We start from the raw sequence: 18182 nt of genomic DNA, 5'->3' as shown, positions 1-18182 counted from the left end.
GGGGCGAAACGTACCTTGTTAGTATAATACAAATGCAACAACCAACTCCTCTGACTATCCACCTTCTTATGACTCTGCCCACTCCCCCCATCGTCAGCGTCGCAAACATATGCACATAATGGCTCGCCAGATCCAAACTGATCAGCCCCTGAAACAGCAACGCCCACGTCGGAAACGCGCTGCTCAAGAAGACAAGCAAACAGCTCGTCGTGCACCGATCCGTCACCATATCCAACACCGCGCCAAACTGCGTGCTTTGCTGGAAATACCTCGCGGCGATCCCGTCGAGCGCGTCGAGAAGGCAGGAGACGCTGTAGAGTAGCGAGCAGGTGCGCGGGTGCAAGGGCATGTAGTACAAAGCGCCGATGGCGAGGATGATACGGGAATAGCCGATGATGTTGGGGTAGAAGAGGAAGATGTTTTCTTTCTTCTCTCGGGGGGAGAGGGAGCGGTGGGGGGGATTCGCGGAGCCGTTCATGGCGGAGCCGTTGGGAGGGCGACCGTTGGACTGTTTGGGAGAAAGCCGATCGGAACGACGGGCTGCTTGTGTTCGTGGCTGGTGGGAGATGTGGGTTTTGGGTGAGGGAGCGACTAGGTCTGCGTCTACTTTTTCGTCCATGGAGGACTTGGGGTGGGGCGGCTGAGGGACACGGTGGTCTTTGGAAGTTGTAGAGTTTGAGATGTGTCGAGCTGTAGTTGAATGGTTTTGATGGGTTGAAAGAGAAGTAACACCCGATCGCTTGGTGGTTGTCAGCCTGGAGTCGTTAAGCTTTCTTGATGCCTGTGGCAGTATTTCAATCGGGAGGAGCACAGCTTGTGGCTTGCAATGTGATCGTAGAGCGAGATGAAATTTGACTTGGGAGTGTCTTGAAGCTCTGTTGGTGGAGCTGTTGCTTCGCGATTAGTCACATTTGGCACAAGCCGAAGAAGACGAAGTGATGCTCCGTCAGCAAATATAAACCTTCCTTCCAAAGCCTCCGACGAAATTACGCGCCTTATCTCTTATCTCATTCACGGAATTAGATCCACAGGGACTTGATACGGCCGCGACAAATACCACACCTTCCCGAAAAGCTGGACCAATATCTTTCGAGTTTTACATTGATCGGGCCTGAAATATGCCTGATCCGTCACACTTGCCTGCCGAGCTCTTTGACGCCATCTTGCGCTACGTCGGCTGCGGGGACAAGTTTAGAAATGATGCCTTGGACCGCGAAGTTGCGCGCCTTCAACAGCTCTACCATTGTTGTCTAGTCGATCGGACGTGGCACAAGATTGTGCTTCCTCGACTTTATACTCAATTCGTGTATCGAGGCCAACGAGGCCCCTCACCTCGCTTGCTGAGTTTTCTTGGCTCGGTGTTGACAATTCCAGAATGGGCCAAATCTTTACAACGCCTGATCTTGGCTTTCGAAAGAATAGAAGATTCGAAGATGCCTTCTCGTGCAACAGGACCTGCCTCGCAAGACGACTTAGCTCGTTTGCTCGCGGCTCTGCATAATAATTCCCCTTTAACGAAAACAAGCACAAGCTTTCAGCACTGCCGCGAAGATGCTCGTATACCACTAATGCCATTGATCTTGACGGGGCCGCAGCAGACGTCACCTCTGGCAGAACCACTTCTAGACATGAGTCATGCATTGCAGGCCGGCTTTTGCCGAGCTTTGACACTCAGTAGGGAGCAGCAGCCTCGACTGATATTTCAGAACTTGAAAGAGGTCATGATCACCACAGACGAGAGGGGTTATAATCAATATATCCATTTCACCGATGTCTTCCCCATATTTCAACTGCCAAATATCAAGAAAATTTCGATCCAATGTCTCTATACTGTCAACATGTCTGGGAATGCTGATATTTTGGCAGCTGCGGGAACGTCACCAGTGAAGGAGCTGACAATTGCCCATTCTAATGACTGTATACTCACTAAAGCAGCTGCTGGAGCACTGCTCAACATTCCTCAAGCTCTAAGCGCGTTATCATTATATTACAATGACAATTCGCGAGGAATCTGGTTAGATGGACCGGACAGCCCCACTGCATTTGAACTTTTAGAATTCTTACTGCAACATAAAAACACTCTCTCGTATTTGGACCTTTACTCTCACGGCGTGATGAGTACCTCACCTCAACATTATGAGGAATTGCTTCACAGGCAACATCCGCTAGCGGCTTTGAGCGCGCTGAGAACGCTTTCGATTCAGTCATCAGTTATGTCTGCTCGCTACTACAGAACGGGCGAGCATCGTTTAAGGATACAACGGGGATTCAATTTGATCGACTGTCTTCCCGCGAGTCTAGAAAACTTGACGCTGTATTCTAACCTCGAACCTGACAACAATCTTGTGGCAATAGAACGGGAATTAGCAGAAGTCGTGCACAGCGGAACCTTTCCTCAGCTCAAACAGATAAGCTTAGAAGACAGTCTATGTCTAAAAGATTACAGAATTCTCCAGTTCCCATGTCGCAAAATTCAAGGCTTTTGTAACGAAACAGGCATCAGGCTTCGTAAGATAAGACGTGGTATCCTTCCTTATGGTGGTCTTCATGAGAGCCTCGACGACCAGGAAATAGGCTACGAGGCACATGATATAGAAGAAGAAGGGTTTTTAATAACGGATGAAGGTCAGAGCGTGCCAAATCCGTGGCTGTGATCAATTTCCATGGTTGTCGTTGAATGCCGGTCAACAATTCAGTAGGAAAGAAGCTAAAAGTGGATACTTAAGGAGATAAGCTGGAGGAAAGATGTTCAAGGCCTGCGAACCAGCAAATCAGGGGCCTTCCTGAAAGCTAGCTTTGATCTTCCTCAGTCTTTACATGTGCTGACATGCTTGCAGAAATGTATTTCAGCCGTCGCAAGAATCGCAAGAATCATGTACTGATAGTGGACCATAGCCAGCAGAGTTTGACGAGCCCTCTTCGTATGGCACCTTAAGCAATGCATTCAATCTCGCAATCTCGCAGTATCGCAGCAGTTCATCTTTGCCACACGTGTTTTATGCTGCCTCTATCTTTATTGATCAAAGAGCAAATCTACGTCTCTGATCGACCATTCTGTCCATCACTTGCGGCCATCAGCAAACATGCGTCGAATGCAACATCTGACTTGGCCTTCAGCTGTAAGTTAGAAGCGTCGCGACTTGATTTGCTGACTACAGCGTGAGAGCGGTTTATTGCATATGCAGGCTGCATCTGACGCTTGCGAGTCTTGCGAAATCCAAAATGAGCCAATTCTTCATTCGCAAAGATAGTTGTGGAATCAGAATTCCATTGGAAACCCGTTCTGTACAGCATATTTGATATTTACTCAGTACCTTGCGAGCCTTCGTTCAGTCTAAGCAAATACTGCAATAGCTCGATCGCTGATTTCGATCCTTCCAACAAGACTTCCTTGGCTCGATCTTCGTTATCTCGCAAAGCCGTATGAACGGCCTGATGAGCTAGTAGCATACCCAATGATTGTGTTTTAGCGTGCTGCATCATGTCTTGTGGTAATCATAAGCCAGGCCGAGGGAGGAGTGGGACGACGGCACAGCATATCCTGCCCTTTTGCTTTTCATCCCACAAGACAATATGTCAATCCTATTTCCCGCTCATAAGATTTCGGTCAATACAGTCATGTTCTTCAAAGTAGGCATGGATCTCTTGACGGCGGCGTACCCGCTCGTGCAGGGCATTTCGTACTCTGTGTTCGTGGTCTGCCTCTTCGCAGGTGTATTTTGTGAGATTTCTACCATCTGCCATGCAGTACGTGATCGCGCACAGACACTCTTGACAAGATCACAAGAAGAATTGACCTTCTATTACGCCACGTAGGCTGCCTCGGGGAGCTTTTGGCAACGCCTCAAAAGAATTATCAGCGACTTCGTGAGTTCATCCATCATCCAGCATGGTCTTAATCTAGCTCTGACGACTAAAGAGGGCTGGACATTACTACAAACCATTCGGTAGACGAGAGCCCGTCATCATTCGAAATCCCGATGCCTTTCAAGAACTGAGTGAAGCCTCCGAGCTATCTCAGCGAGCCGTATTCTCAGACGTACATTTGCCACCTCAAACAACAACACATCCATGACTGACGAAATCCAGATGCTCGGTTTTCAATACACCCTCAACCACACACAAATACCACTAGACCCAAATGAGCAAACGAACATGCGATACCGCCTCTTTGCGCGAGCGATCCGTATCAATGGGGTAGCGCAGATGAATGTGCTTCAGCCATTCGTGCAGGCTAAGCTGGACTCAATACTTCGGAAGAGGATTGCTTGCAAGGTCACGCAAGGTTTTGTCCCACTTGATAGCCTGGAGCCTTTGCTGATGGGTCCTTAAGAGTGGACGCCTGTGCAGATCACGCCGATTATGCAGGAGCTTGCTACGGGGATGATGGCGCAGTATATGTTTGGCGATGCTCTATGTATGTCCCATTGTTCTTGTCTTGTATGAAACCACTGGTGACGGTGGCAGGTGGAGAACCAGCATTTTCAGCAGCCTTGTCGCGCTTTTACAGCGATACTATGAAGTTCATGGGAGCGCTTCAATTCACTCCGGACTGGGTCAGATTGCAAGTGTCTACATTCTGTAATCCAATGTTGGTATACTGACCGAGATTAGCGCCGTGTACTCCTTGATCACAAACAGAGGGCAAGCATTGAACCTCGTATTCAAGCGATTACGTCGGGCGGCAGACTCACCTACAACCGAGTGGAGGGGCGATAAGACTTTGAAGTCTGTATGTTCCAAAGTACCTGTCATTATACGCCCGCATCATGCTAATTTAAGGGCAGGTAACTCTATTTCAAAATCTTCTCGACGCCTCAGCAGAGTCAACATACTGGACTAAAGCCGGCGTCATTCAGGCAACTATTGGGATATGGTTTGCGGTGGCTCATCAACCATGGATAGTGAGTCCTCGTATCCACTATATTCATACTGCTCATAACCCTCGTAGAATCTTCACTTCATATTCATCGAACTCTGTGCACGCCCAGACTATGTTGACATGATCCGTGAAGAACTGCGGAACGTTAAAAGATTAGATTACGAAGGGGTGTCAAGCATGCAGATACTTGACAGCTTCATCAAAGAGACGGTCAGATTGAATCCATCAGACAAATGTTAGTCCTCCGCTAGCAAGGAGTACATTGGACTCTAGGGAATTGACTTGAAGTCTGCAGTGTCAATCCGTCGCAAAGCGCTGAAACCCTACAACTTCTCCCACAGCGGCCCTCATGTTGCTCAGGGGCAGATAGCGTGTGTCTCCTCTTGGGACGTCCTACACGACGAGTCGATTTACGCAAACGCCGACGCCTTCGACGGACTCCGGTTCGTCAAAACCCCAAACAACAACCAATCGAAATCAAAAGTAAGGGGCACAGCTTTTGCAGATGCCTCAACAGATTGGCCGATATGGGGATATGGATCCAAGAGCTGGTATGTAATGACCAGCAGATTGCAAGACTCAAGGCTGACGATGACAAGTCCCGGAAGATGGCACGCCTCTTTCTTCATCAAGCTGGTCATCATTCAGCTTGTCAAAGATTATGACTTTCGCCTTGTTGATAAGTCTGGATCGTACAGGTGGTATTGGGAGTCGTTTCAAATGCCGTATAAGAGGTCAAAGGTGTTGATACGAAAAAGACAGCTAAGCGAATATGGCAGTGACTAGAGACGAAGAGTTTGATATACGTGACTAGATAGATGATATGAGATTCTGCAAGTTGGTCGCTGTCATCAGGCAAGAGAGTCCTCTCAGTGATCATATACCTCATAGAAGAGAAACCCAGCCTTTACATGGGTTGAAGTCATTGTTCTTTACCGGATTGTTTGTGTCTTGGTTACTTTTGCTCCAGGTAGGTATCTCTTTCAAATGCGCAGTCAAGATGTGAAATACATGTATCCTGCTCCGTGCGGGGTAACAAGGCTGAAAATTTTAGGCTGCCACCTCATCAATCCAGGGAATTTCTTCTACATCCTCCTCGAATTATTTTTCAGAGCATCTTGGATGGCTCTTACATTGTAGAGAATTGCTGGGTTTTAAACTTTTCGGCCTTTGCTGGTGATGATGGAAGTAATTCCCACCCCGTCCATGAAATACAGTCATGAAAAGCTCCCTTCTACGAGGTCGATTCGGCTTGTCAAGCTTCTCCCTAGTGCTTCATATGATGACAGTGTTCAGTGCACGATCGACATTCATAACATTGATGGCATGCCTGTTTACGAGGCTACATCGTACGTTTGGGGCGCACCTGAGGATGTATCGTCAGTGGAAATACTTGCCACTGACCAGGTTTTTCGACTCAAGATTCCAAAAAACCTCGAGAGAGGCTTGCGTAGATTTCGAAAGCCGACAGAAAGTCGAGTTCTATGGGCTGATAGCATCTGCATTAATCAGACTGATGACGATGAGCGAGGCCAACAGATTCTGTTGATGGGTCACATTTACCGCAATGCTACGAACGTTCTAATTTGGCTGGGTGAGCATGATGACGAGAAGATGTTGGACAAGGCATGTACATGCATGAAGCTTGTCAATGCTTCATTCCCAAAGGTGCAAGAGCTCGAAAAAGGTGTACACGATGGACTACCGGAAAGTAAGGAAAAAGTCAATACTTTCTTAGGGGTCACGCGGAGGAATTCAAGTGACGTCCATAACGACCTAGGTATCCCCTTATGCGACTCACCTGAGTTCGAAGCTTTCATCACTTGGTCCAAGAATCCTTGGTTTCTAAGAGCATGGACGTGGCAGGAGACATTCCTTGCCCGAAATCGGATCTACCATTGCGGAACGTGGCATTGGACAAATCTGTTCATGCGAAACGTAGGCCTTGCGCTGCGTGGACTGGGCATAGTCTGCGGCAATGAGGATTTCATGATCGAGATATACCGTCCCGTGCTGCTAATGTGTGAGGGATTAGATTTCTGGACGAGGCGAATCGAAAGTCCTAAGATCTGGCTGGAACTCTCAACATTGCTATCGATGAGACGAGGGACTTGTTGTAAATACCCGAGCGACCTTGTCTACTCCCTTATAGGAGCGGCGAGAAATGTACCCAACTTCCAGGTTGACTACAAGTTACCATTTGAAGAGGTTTTTGCTACATCTGCCTGGCATATCATGCTCCGAGATGGCAACCTGTCAATTCTGTCGAGAACACTCAAAGATCAACGGTCAGCAAGTTTGCCTACGTGGGTTCCTGACTGGCGCTTCAAAGGACATGAGACCGGCTTTTCCGCAAGGCTTAGATATTATGACGCTACCAATCGTTCCAAACCAAAGTTAAGGCTGTCAGCTGATACGACCGTTCTGTCGGCGTCCGGCTTCAAGTGGGACCAGATATTTGCGGTGAAGAGTGCGAGATCCAAAGATGTTGACGACTGGCTGAGTCAAGACTACAGAGCTATGACACAGGAATCGGACACGTCTGTGCCTCCCGGAGAAACTTTCGAAAGAGCTGCTCGCAGAACTACGTTCCTGGACATGACTGAATATACTCAAGAACGTGAGGTCACGAGATGGCAGCCCCACTCGCACGAGGAGTTTGAAGAGATAGTGAAACAGGCGCTGAATACAGGAGAGCGTGGAAGATTGAGATACGCCACACTATTATGTTCAATGGTAGGAGCTCGCGCTGGGAAATGTTATTTAATCACTGCAACTGGTCGCATAGGTATAGCCTGTGACAACATACTAAAAGATGATATCATTGCCATGCTACAGGGTGGTAGAGTTCCTGTCGTCCTACGTCCAATGACTCAAGCTGGGCATTACGAATTCGTCGCAGAATGTTATGTTCATGGTTTCATGGACGGAGAGGCCCTTGGGGAGCCTCAAAAGTCCGCAGAAGTGGAGCGTGATACCGTGAGCATTGAAAATGTTGACTGGATCGACCGAGACGACTTATCCTTTCCGGTCGAAGTATTCCATATTCATTGATGATCTTGAAGCGATAATGAATAAGAAATGATTACATGAAGGAAAGAAGATTATCTAGACAAGGATACTCCTCATATATTTACTGTAAGCTTTAGGCGTTGTACATGTCCAGGATAGAGTACCACATTTGCTACAATGCAGTACAGGTAAATTAATTGGAAGATTTTCTGAGACAACATAGCCACGCGGGGTGAGAACACTGTATCCTAAAGTGATTTAATCTCGGACAGGATAACCGAGAAAGATGCCCATAATACACTTCTAGCCTTGGCCTCGGATCGTAAGGCATTAATTTCTCAATTATCGCAATGTGATCTCCCAAAAAGTAAGGAAGGCTGTGCTAGATCACCATAGCTCCTTAGAAGGCATCTCCCAAAGAGCGAAATGCAAGATTTGACATTAACGCCAATGTAAAAGTCTATCGACGCCAGGTCCGTTCAAGGAGCCACTGTTTGCGCGTAAAGCATGCGGCCTCTGAAGGACTGCTGATGCCTTGCATGGACTTCTATAAGAAGAAACCTAGCCTGGAGCGCACAGAATTAATTGAGTCACACGCCCGTACCAAGTAGTGGCAACCCTTTCCTTGTACACAGAAGCCTCTCAAACTTCCATAAAGCAGCAGTGGTACTGCCATATATAGCCAGAGAAGCCACAGACTAAAGTTCAGCCACTTCCAGACTTTACTTTTTTCTTTTCCTGTCTTTCCTTTCCTTTTCTTTTGCTCGACTTTTTGTTCTCACCTTTTCTCACCTTTTTTCCTTCACCAATATCGCTAGAACTTGAATAAGAGATTGTCTTAAGCTGTTATCCCTTGGAGACTCGCTCGCCCACAAATGGACAGTCTAACATTGAAGCTACTCACAAAGGAGACGCGACGTCGCAGAGAGAACAAGCTACAAAGCGCGCCAAGTGACCTCCAACACAGCCTCGAAACCAAATTCACATCCCTTGCAGAAGAACGGATAGTCAGCGAGTACAGCAAGTTCCTATCGATTGACTGCACGCAACATCTTAGTCGCTTTGACCACGCCGACCTGTCCAGACCAGACGACTGGGCAAACGTAGCCAGCGTGCTTGTCGGAGAAAGCGAGATTCTCGAAAAGGACCAAGGCCATTACTGGCTCGACTCCGAACGTTTTCCTATCAAAAGAAGGGCAGAGTACCCATGGATGGACATTATTGTGAAAGCCGCCCCCAAGCTGTCCTGCCCTCCTCAAATCATCGTCTGTCAGATAAAAGCCTATGCCGACAATATCACGCAGAATCGCCGCCTCCAAGAATGGATTGACATAGCCCGTTGGAGTTTACTGGCGAAGACCATGGCTCACGATTGGGACACTTTGAACACGGCCTTGAATAGAGACGTCAAAGTCACGGAGGAGCTCACGATTTGCGATCTTGTCAACCGGGCGCAGAAGGAATGGCTGAATGAGATTTTATCAGCGGGCCTGTTGGAAAGCGATTCACGAGTTACGAGTTGACGGCAAAGGCGCACGCGAGACAGAAGTACTTGATCGATAATGGTCTTATCACGTGTTCAATTGTGGCCACCTCCCCCGGAGGAAAGGGGGCGTTTGAAGCAGGAGAGGGAAGCGAAACAGAAAGGAAAACGGAGGAGACCTCGAGGAGGAAAGTAGTTGGAATGATCATGACATTTCGGGCGTCGTGCTTTGTGAGACTGAGAACATCGCTAGCCTTGAGCCTGTACCCCAGGTTATTGAGTATTCAAACCCCAGCCTACGAGTTCAAAAGAGCTACAAGTCAGTGTTGACTCGCCATACCGCCTCTTGCATCAGACAAAATTCTGCCACCGACACCTCTAAAATGAACCGAATACGGCCACTACTATTAAGCAGCCATCTTGGAACGAGTGCGGTCTGTAGAGTACTACTTATGCCTTTTAGAATGATCCCCATGATGATGCATCCCCATAATAATGCATATCCCTTGAAGCACCCGAAATTCGCGTAATGACAGCCCTGTTCTCCCCCATGAAAGCCTCCCTCACATTCAAGAAACAGAAGTGACACCACTAAACCAGATCATAAAATGACTTAAAGTCCGATCGCTTTCAAACGCGAGGCTATAATAATACCACAGATACTTGAACGAGGCTCTTGCGCCTAAGAGTCATTCAGATTACTTGCCGAACCTTACGCAAGCATCGCAAGTAGAGACTGGAATGGCATATTGAATCGCATTTTAGACAGTGGGGCGATGTTCTCTACCACCTACCCACCAGTCAATGAGGACGGTGTCGCCTTCATCCCAGACCATGTTCACAGAGACTCGTAAAGATGGTTCGAGCAGATATATGAGAATATGAAAAAGCCAGCAAATGTTACGTGTGATCTCATATATGCGGCAGTGAAGCCGATCGTTTGATGTCAATATATGTCAACAATAGAGATCATCTCGACGGGGATGTCGTATGGATTCATTGCCTCCATGCCAAATTTGGATATTAAGTTTTCTTCACTAAAGGATGCGGCACACTTAAAGACGTTGTATGCGTTTGAGATGCTTGAGGTGCTTGAAATATCATAAATTCTGTACAAGAGGCGAGCCATTGGTTTGAGACCGCCATCGGCCATTTCGGCATGGCAATTGAGAGCGATTACAATATAAACCAATCCATTCCTGTCGCGGCGTTCATTGTGAACTTCGCTGCTTTTGACGTAGATTTGAAGGGCTTTGTTTGTCATTTGATAAGGAGGCCGCAGTAGCGACGTTGTCCGTAGATTGGCACATCCGGCGAAATCGAGTGGCCTTCTTGCAAGAAGTTGTCCTCCTGCACTTTGATTACTGAAACCTGCGGGCCAGGCAAAGACAGTCTCATCATTGGAAGTGTTTATGAGCTCAAGCTGCAGTCTCCGGAATGCCTTGGCTTCACCTTCTCCGTATATCAGGGGCATAGCTACGCCGAATAGGCCTATAATGGAGTATGCCGTATCTTCTTCGCGGGTGCATTGCCGCCTTGAGGCCCAAGACATTCTTTGAGCTATGGAGTAGCGAGCTGGTAGGATTGAGCCTGCTAGACACTCACGATCAATTCCAGTGATTTCAAATAGATAGTCGCTCATTTCAACTTTCATACCAAGAATCGCACCCCAGTCCTGAGCAATGAAGTAAACTTTTGAAGGGGCCAAAAGCTCCTGAAGCGTCCACGCCCTCGTGAACCAAGCACTTTTCCGAAAGGCAGATTCAGGAGCTTGAACACGGTCATGAAATGGAACATCGTTGAGATATGCATAGCACTCTTCTGCTTGAGCATACCACATGTACATAGAGTTGACAGCCTCGGACAGTTCAGCGCTGCTCTTCTTATCGATACAGCAAGTATCCATCCATAACCACTCCCGACGGAATCTCTCCTTTGCAAATTTACAGGCGTAGTGTAGCTTCTCCCAACCTGGTGCATCAAGATTTCGCGACTTCGATACATCTTTGAAGGTTATCTCACCCTCTTCCCATCTGTGTGACAGGATACCGTATGCGGGTATACTAGGTCTAAGGAACTCCTTCAGTTCTAGCGTACTAGTATTCACCAGGTACATATTTTGTTCGTATATAAGTTGAACGAGGCTTCAAATGCGATAGAGATTTAGTGTCTAACCAAGAGATACCAGATATCTAAGACACCTGGGCAGCGGGTATCTGACGCTTCTCCAAATATGCCCGAAAGTAGAATATGTTCGAATGATGAGATAGCGTAGTAGCTGGTATGATATGCAAATAGCCTCTGGAGTCGATAGTGACCGTAGCAGGCAAGATATCCCACACCGTCGGTCACAGCAGCCAGACCCCGCGATGACGCAGTCCGAGAACTGTGTAGGCGTTCTCTTGAGTATATTGTATTTGCCAGCTTAAACTATCCTATCACTGGGAATATCTAAGCTTCAGCGCAATGATTGAAGTCTTGAGGGTTCCGGGATAGCTTCTGCTGGAAGCGATTCACCAGTAGTTTCTATGTGCACTCCAATGGACTCAAAACACTCAAAGCTTGAACGAAGCCATGACAACTGCGGCATTCATGACAGACCTCTAGAATACGAAGTATGACATGTCTGAAGTATACCAAAACAAGCGTAGCTTACAAGACGTTTGATGGGAAAGAAAACGAAGAGTTATGGAAGATTCTGCACAATGGCTGAGAGGTGGGCACCTAATGTGAAAATGGTCAGGCGTCCGCATGTGGCTAGTCTAATGATCGAGATCTCAGGCACATACGGACGAAATTGTCAGGCCATTACTTCCATTTGAGCGACGATTCTCAGTCCGCGTCCTTTGCGTCTGTCTTGCCTACATAAGCATCGCGCAGCTGACCAAAGCCAAGGCAGCGCTCCAAGACACAACTCCCAACCCCAGTCTTCCAGCTCCAGAGCCAGGTATATACGGCACCACACTCCCTGTCGCTCCCGGAGATCCACCCGTATACGCTATCATAACACTCGTCGCGGAGCTCGCTCCATTACCACTTACAGCCGCTGTCCCCGTCGCCTTTGTGCTTCCTGTCCCCGTGCCGGTGCTCGCACCAGTCTCCACGGCCTTATACGACTTCGCGCCCCCATCAAAGCTCAAACACGTGGTCGGCAGTGGGAAAGCCGTTGACGCTAATGTCTTGGTAACAGCTTCATTGATGCTGAATTTCTTATTCGGAAGCGCAAGATTTGCGTTCACGAGGACGCCAGTATCGAGTTCGATTTCTGGCTGGATATTGAGGTAATGTCCTTTACCACTGTTGCTACTGCTGCTGGTGGTAGGAAAAGGCGGAGACGAAGACGACGCCGGAGCAGGGCATTGATCGAGTTCGGAGATGGTGGCAGAGAGTCTTGGAATATCGAAGAAAGCGCCGGCGGCGACGGAGGAGCCTTCGCTGAGTAAAGCAACTGTGAGGAGCAGTTCGGGCTGGAAAGCGACGGAGATGGTGAGGTTGAAAGGAGAGTGTTGGGATTGGAAGGGGAGGGGAGTGAGTTTTGTGGATTGGAAGCTGGATGCGGTGGAGAGGGTGGTTGGGTCGGCAAGGGAGAGGTGGACATTTATGGGGGAGGGAATGGAGATGTCGAAACCGTAGGTGAATGTCAGGGTCGTGGAGAGGGCGATCCCGAAGACGAGTTGCCTGAATTTGAGGATAAGTGTCAGCTTTGTGTCCTTAGTGGTGGGCAAGGGTTTCTTTCGGCTGTGAGGAGGGATGGTGAACAAGTGGGACTTACGGACGAAGCACTGGTCCCACTTCAGCGATCTTTGGGATGACCCAGCCGGGGATGCCAACGTCAGGAAAAGGTACCGTATGGGTAATCAATGAGCCGGAAGGCTGAGCGGTGGTCTCGAGCTCGACATGCGCGGCGAAATTGTTGACGGTAAGATCGAAGTAGCCGGCGTCGAGAAAGTTGACTATTTCGTTGATATCTGATTCGTAGGCGTCACCGGAGCTATTGATACTATTCCTATTGCCGCCTGTGCTGATGACACCGTCGGAAAGGTCGATGCTACCTTGCAAGGAGCAGTCCTTACATACGACGGTCAAGCCAGCAGGCAGCCCGGGTACAATGGAGTCAGATCCTGGGAAGCTCGGTGGAAGGATTGTTGCTCCAGCCAAAGCTGTGGAAAATGTAGCACTAGCCTTTGTTGCTGTCGGCAAAGAACTTATCCCTGCTACTGAAGGGGCTGTTGTAGATGAGCTGCCGGCAGGCGCTTGCCTCTTTTTAAGCTCCTGATCATGTCGCTTGGGAGCGCTTTCGCCCTGGGCTCCAAAGGAAACGTCGATCGAGTGGAATGACTTTTTGAATGTACTCGGTGTGACGGTAAGAACAAGTGATCGTGATTTCTTGTCAACTTTGGTAATTCTAGGCGGGTCAGTATTGCTAGTCGCATATTGTAAGGCGCGTAAATACTTACAAAAAAGGCTCACGCTCTCCTTTGGCGTTGCAGCCAGCATGAGAGGTGATGACCAGCATCTCACTACGCTTTTGCATTCCTGCCCAAGCAGTGGAAAGCGTCGCAGCATCATAGAATTCCAACTCAATCAACGAGTCATAGCAGCTGACACTTTCTAAAATGTCCTCATGCTCTTCAAGTAGTAGGGTCGGCAAAGTCGACTTGAGGTGCACGTGTGCAGCAAATGGCGATCGAGATTTCTGCGCGAGCTTTTCGCCAGAAATTGACGTGTCCCCTGATAGATCTCGTCAGCGCAACCCAAGGACCAATTAGTTGAGTACATACCATCGATGAAAGGCAACACATGATCGAAATTCAACAAATCCTCGACTTCGAAATTGCGTCGCTCAAGACTACGGGCAGATCGAGCAGCAACCATGTGGCGTTTCTGGGGTTCATTGCTAGGGTGACCGATAGAAGACCGCCGCTCGACGAACAATGCATCTGGTTGAGCTCCAACAAGGCTCTGCGTCAATATGAAAGCCGATGTTAGCAGTGAGAACGGCGAGATGAGATGCATGATATCTAGAAGACAGACGACGGAAAGGTCGAAGGCAATGACGAGAACCCAAAGTAATGCTTTCGAAACGAGCGAGGCAAGGGGTGGAAACGACTGCCAGGAGCGTTCTGATTCTTATACATCGGGCTGGGAGAGGCATGTTCTGCCATTTGTCACAGCCTTATCGATGAGGGTGCTAATTGCCCTTCGAATGGCCAAAAGGGGTTGACGGTTCGACGAACGACAACACTGCCTCGTCCGGCAGTCAGTAGACCTGCAGGGATATCCATGTCGTACGTATCTATCCGGCATCCCGTTTCGAAGCTTGACTAGCCAGATGGCACCGGAGGCGTGCGAAGAAGGATCGAGCAACAAGGCTGGGCTTGTTTCTTCACGGGAGTAACCAAATGTTCGAAAGCTGAAACAGTAGTCTGCTGAAAGTTGGCTGAGTGCATGCAGTTGAGGCTCGAGAGGAATTGCCAAGACTCTCGTATGGAAATCTTGAAGTACGGTACGTACCCATTACAAAGTACCCTCACAACATTCTCCGCTCAAGGATACCCGGTCAGGATGCAGGTGCAGCACAGTATCGATGCCACTACATAAGAACTCATAGCTCAGTTCCTCTCATCAGATCATTTTGTGACCAGAGCTTCCCAACACGGGGGGCATCGAAGTATCAGAGCATCTTAAGTGGGGACCAACAGCACACAAGCTTCGTAGGAGCTGTAAAGCTTCAAGGGAGGGTGGCTGTGCCCAAGACGCCGGTAGATTGGTCGAAAGATGCAGGATGAGAATCCTACGGGATCTCGGTGATCCTAAGCGGCACAGCCTCATCTTGCATTGGGAGTCGTGACTGGTCAGCCTTGTGGGTTGTAAAGAACAAGGGCGCCTCTCAAATGTGACAGTCGTGAGGTATTGCATGATACTACTGAGGTTATGGCGGCACCAGACTCCATCAACCGTAATGATGCCCTTCTAAATGCTCGTGGAGAAGCATACAGCTTCCCTATCCGGAGATCCTGATCGACTAGGGGGCGTGGAAAGTCGATCAATCATCATACATCCAGATCGCTCTCATTGCCGTCATCGCCGTCATTACCATCCTGAATCTTGACACTGCCTTCGAAAATGAAGTCGCCCGAGTTCTCCGTTTGAAAGGCGCGTGAGCTGAAACGTCTGGTGGTAGGCTGTGAACTGTGAACTTCCCTGTCATATTCCGCTAAACCCGCTAAACCCCGCTCAAAAATCATTCGGAAATGACGGTCCTGTCCTGATGAGATCTCTTGGCTAGTCTCCACGTCGTTCACTTGCGTTATACCTCACACGTCGCACTGGACGGAGAACTGCTGAGTCTCTCTTCATTATTGACTTTCATCCCTCATTGTTCTCAATCAAGCTGAGCATTGACGCCAACAGCTAAAAGCAATGTCAGATCCTTCCCTCCTCCCCCTAGAAATATTTGATCAGATCCTAAGGAGCATTCAATACAATCATTTTGATGCAGAGAAGAAGCCATACCGATGCCTTGAACACTTCGCTCAGCAATCGAAACAGCTGTTTGCATGCAGCCTCGTGAATCGTAGATGGCACCGCCATTCTAATCCTCATCTCTATGCACGCTTCTCCTTCGACCTAGGGGGCAATTCCAGCCAGAAACTCTGGCATTTCTTACGTACTGTGCTGGAAATACCGGAGTATGCGGCACATGTTCGGACATTTCATTACCAGGATCAATGGATCCACGAAAAGGAGATTCCCAAAATAGCCAACATGTTCTCTAAGGCAGATTTGACCCTCGTCCTCAACGGCTTTCGATCCGCAGGTCTCCAAAATGGTGAAACAGAACTCATCGCGCAACATAGACATGTTCACAGATCGGAGTATCTGAATTTGATCATGGCCAACTTACCAAATCTTACAATGCTAAAAGCCGGTGCCTTAAAGTTGAGCAAACACCACGCGCTGTTCGAGGCTAGCGAAAAGCAAGCCTTCCGAACTCTGAGGGATGTCACCTTCGGCCGTGTAGAGACCATATGGAGATCAGCCTCTATATGTGCCGAGCATTTGATTCCTTTCTTCCAGCTGCCAACTCTACGAAAGATGACAATCTTCTATGCCTACAGTGATCCACAGTCCACCCATTCGGACGCTCTCGAAACCCATGCCAGCACTTCACCAGTCACAGATTTGACTCTTGTTTACTCTCGATACCACCTTCTCTGTCTCGCTGACGCCCGTGCACTGCTTCAATTGCCCAAATCACTCAAATCGTTGTCGCTGAATGTTAAGGCCGAAACTTTCAACTTCGAAAACCCATCCCCCGGACCCGACGACATTGTTACTCTACCCGACTTCGGTGATATTCTTATGCAGCACAGCGATTGTCTCGAATACTTAGACTTATTCTGGGAAGCTTCATCGCTGCAGGATGTAAGCTCACCCAAGGATCCACTGGGTGTACTTCAGAAGTTTACTAGGCTCAAAACACTCTATATCGACATACATCTCATAATGGGGCTCGAGTTGGGAGAGCAGAGGCATGTCGATTGGCCAGTGTGTCTCAACGAAACGCTCCCTCCAACACTAGAATCATTAGTGCTCTATGGCTTGTACGATTACTGGAATTACCAAGACATAGAACCGTTCTTGACAGATCTTGTACAAAGTCCTCGACATCATGAGTTACGATCTATCATGATCGAAGAATTCTCGGAGGGCAGAAAATGCTCCCTTGACTCCACGAACACCGCAGCCTTGAAGCAAATTTGTGCAGATAAAGGTGTCACTTTCCAGATCGTAAAGTGCAATCAACTTCCGCAGGGTGGAGCTCGAAGGACTGACGAGCCTGCCGACTTGTGAAGAGAGGAGCACGCGCTTGGCTTCACATTGAACCCTATGAACGTTAGAGTTTCTCACCAATGTATCGCCATCATACCTAGATACCGACAGAGAAAACATCCATCAGGACGTAGTCATTACTCGTGGACTCAATTAGCCACAGTAATTCACGGAAGACGAGAACTCTGCCATGTCCGCTTCCAAAGCATCTGCCAACCTTTGACATTTGTAGGATGGGTTCTCGCTAAACAGGCAGTCGAGTCAATGAAACACCTAGAAAAGCAATCAAGCGACCTCTAGACACCATGGGGTAGACCAAAAACACCCAATCACGCACGATGACCTCCCTGACGAAGGCTCCGAAACCAGCGTCAAAGCAAGAGGCAAAGCGGACAGATCAAGAAATCCTGATAATCGCAAACAGTCCAGGCCTCAAGTCGAGCTCCGGCGCCATCGCCTCACACGAAATACTCGCAAGATGATCCCCCTCCTCTCCCTTGTTAGACTTCTTCCTTAAAAACCGACTGCACAAAGCAGAAAAAATGCCGCAAAACACATACAATCGAGCATACCAGAGCGTTCAAGTCAAGCAGGAAGAGAGACAAGCTAGACTTCTAGATACTACAACAAGTCGGATCAGAGACCCTAGAGAAAGAACACGCTAGTTCTTGAAACACGTGTGACATGGATAGGCAGCCACTATTGATGAATAAATCACGAGATGAGTTGAGACGGAGTCGGCGCAAGAGGCATCACCTGTGACGTTGTACGCTACCGAGCCGTGGGTCAATCAAATCTAGATAGGACACTCCCAAAGTTATTATCTTCGTACCAGTCTCCAGCACGTTGAAAAATTTGATGGATCATTCAACGCCTTACGAAGAAGGGCAGAGAAAAGGCCTGCTGGATAGAATAAAGAGAAATGTTTGCCATCAGACCTCGAAGAGCATCTGCATCAGAAGAGCCACC

The 18182-nt window shown here is 48.4% G+C and overlaps 5 protein-coding genes across 5 annotated transcripts; 4 read left to right on the top strand and 1 right to left on the bottom strand.

The window, feature by feature from the left end:
• Positions 1 to 1118: 1118 nt before the first annotated feature.
• Positions 1119 to 2654, top strand: KY384_006683 (uncharacterized protein; the record flags this gene model as incomplete). Its single annotated transcript, XM_044815177.1, has 1 exon — positions 1119 to 2654. One exon carries the CDS (start codon positions 1119 to 1121, stop codon positions 2652 to 2654), a length of 1536 nt encoding a protein of 511 aa, XP_044668277.1.
• A 1417-nt stretch (positions 2655 to 4071) lies between these two features.
• KY384_006682 (uncharacterized protein) lies at positions 4072 to 7936 on the top strand (the record flags this gene model as incomplete). The annotated part of the gene is made up of 7 exons (XM_044815176.1): positions 4072 to 4275; positions 4336 to 4417; positions 4468 to 4556; positions 4610 to 4732; positions 4952 to 5117; positions 5178 to 5365; positions 6179 to 7936. 7 exons carry the CDS (start codon positions 4072 to 4074, stop codon positions 7934 to 7936), a joined length of 2610 nt encoding a protein of 869 aa, XP_044668276.1.
• Positions 7937 to 8769: 833 nt separating this feature from the next.
• KY384_006681 (uncharacterized protein) lies at positions 8770 to 9417 on the top strand (the record flags this gene model as incomplete). Its single annotated transcript, XM_044815175.1, has 1 exon — positions 8770 to 9417. One exon carries the CDS (start codon positions 8770 to 8772, stop codon positions 9415 to 9417), a length of 648 nt encoding a protein of 215 aa, XP_044668275.1.
• Positions 9418 to 10323: 906 nt separating this feature from the next.
• Positions 10324 to 14252, bottom strand: KY384_006680 (uncharacterized protein; the record flags this gene model as incomplete). The annotated part of the gene is made up of 5 exons (XM_044815174.1): positions 10324 to 11465; positions 12343 to 13055; positions 13150 to 13782; positions 13835 to 14108; positions 14159 to 14252. 5 exons carry the CDS (start codon positions 14250 to 14252, stop codon positions 10324 to 10326), a joined length of 2856 nt encoding a protein of 951 aa, XP_044668274.1.
• A 1548-nt stretch (positions 14253 to 15800) lies between these two features.
• On the top strand, positions 15801 to 17234 carry KY384_006679 (uncharacterized protein; the record flags this gene model as incomplete). Its single annotated transcript, XM_044815173.1, has 1 exon — positions 15801 to 17234. The coding sequence occupies one exon, from the start codon at positions 15801 to 15803 to the stop codon at positions 17232 to 17234; it is 1434 nt and encodes a 477-aa protein (XP_044668273.1).
• Positions 17235 to 18182: the final 948 nt, after the last annotated feature.

The sequence above is a fragment of the Bacidia gigantensis genome, assembly GCF_019456465.1.
Source record: "Bacidia gigantensis strain McMullin 20006 chromosome Unknown contig_249, whole genome shotgun sequence".
NCBI classification, from domain to species: domain Eukaryota; kingdom Fungi; phylum Ascomycota; class Lecanoromycetes; order Lecanorales; family Ramalinaceae; genus Bacidia; species Bacidia gigantensis.
The sequence above is the reverse complement of the archived record's forward strand: the minus strand, read 5'-3'. Positions and strand labels throughout refer to the sequence as shown.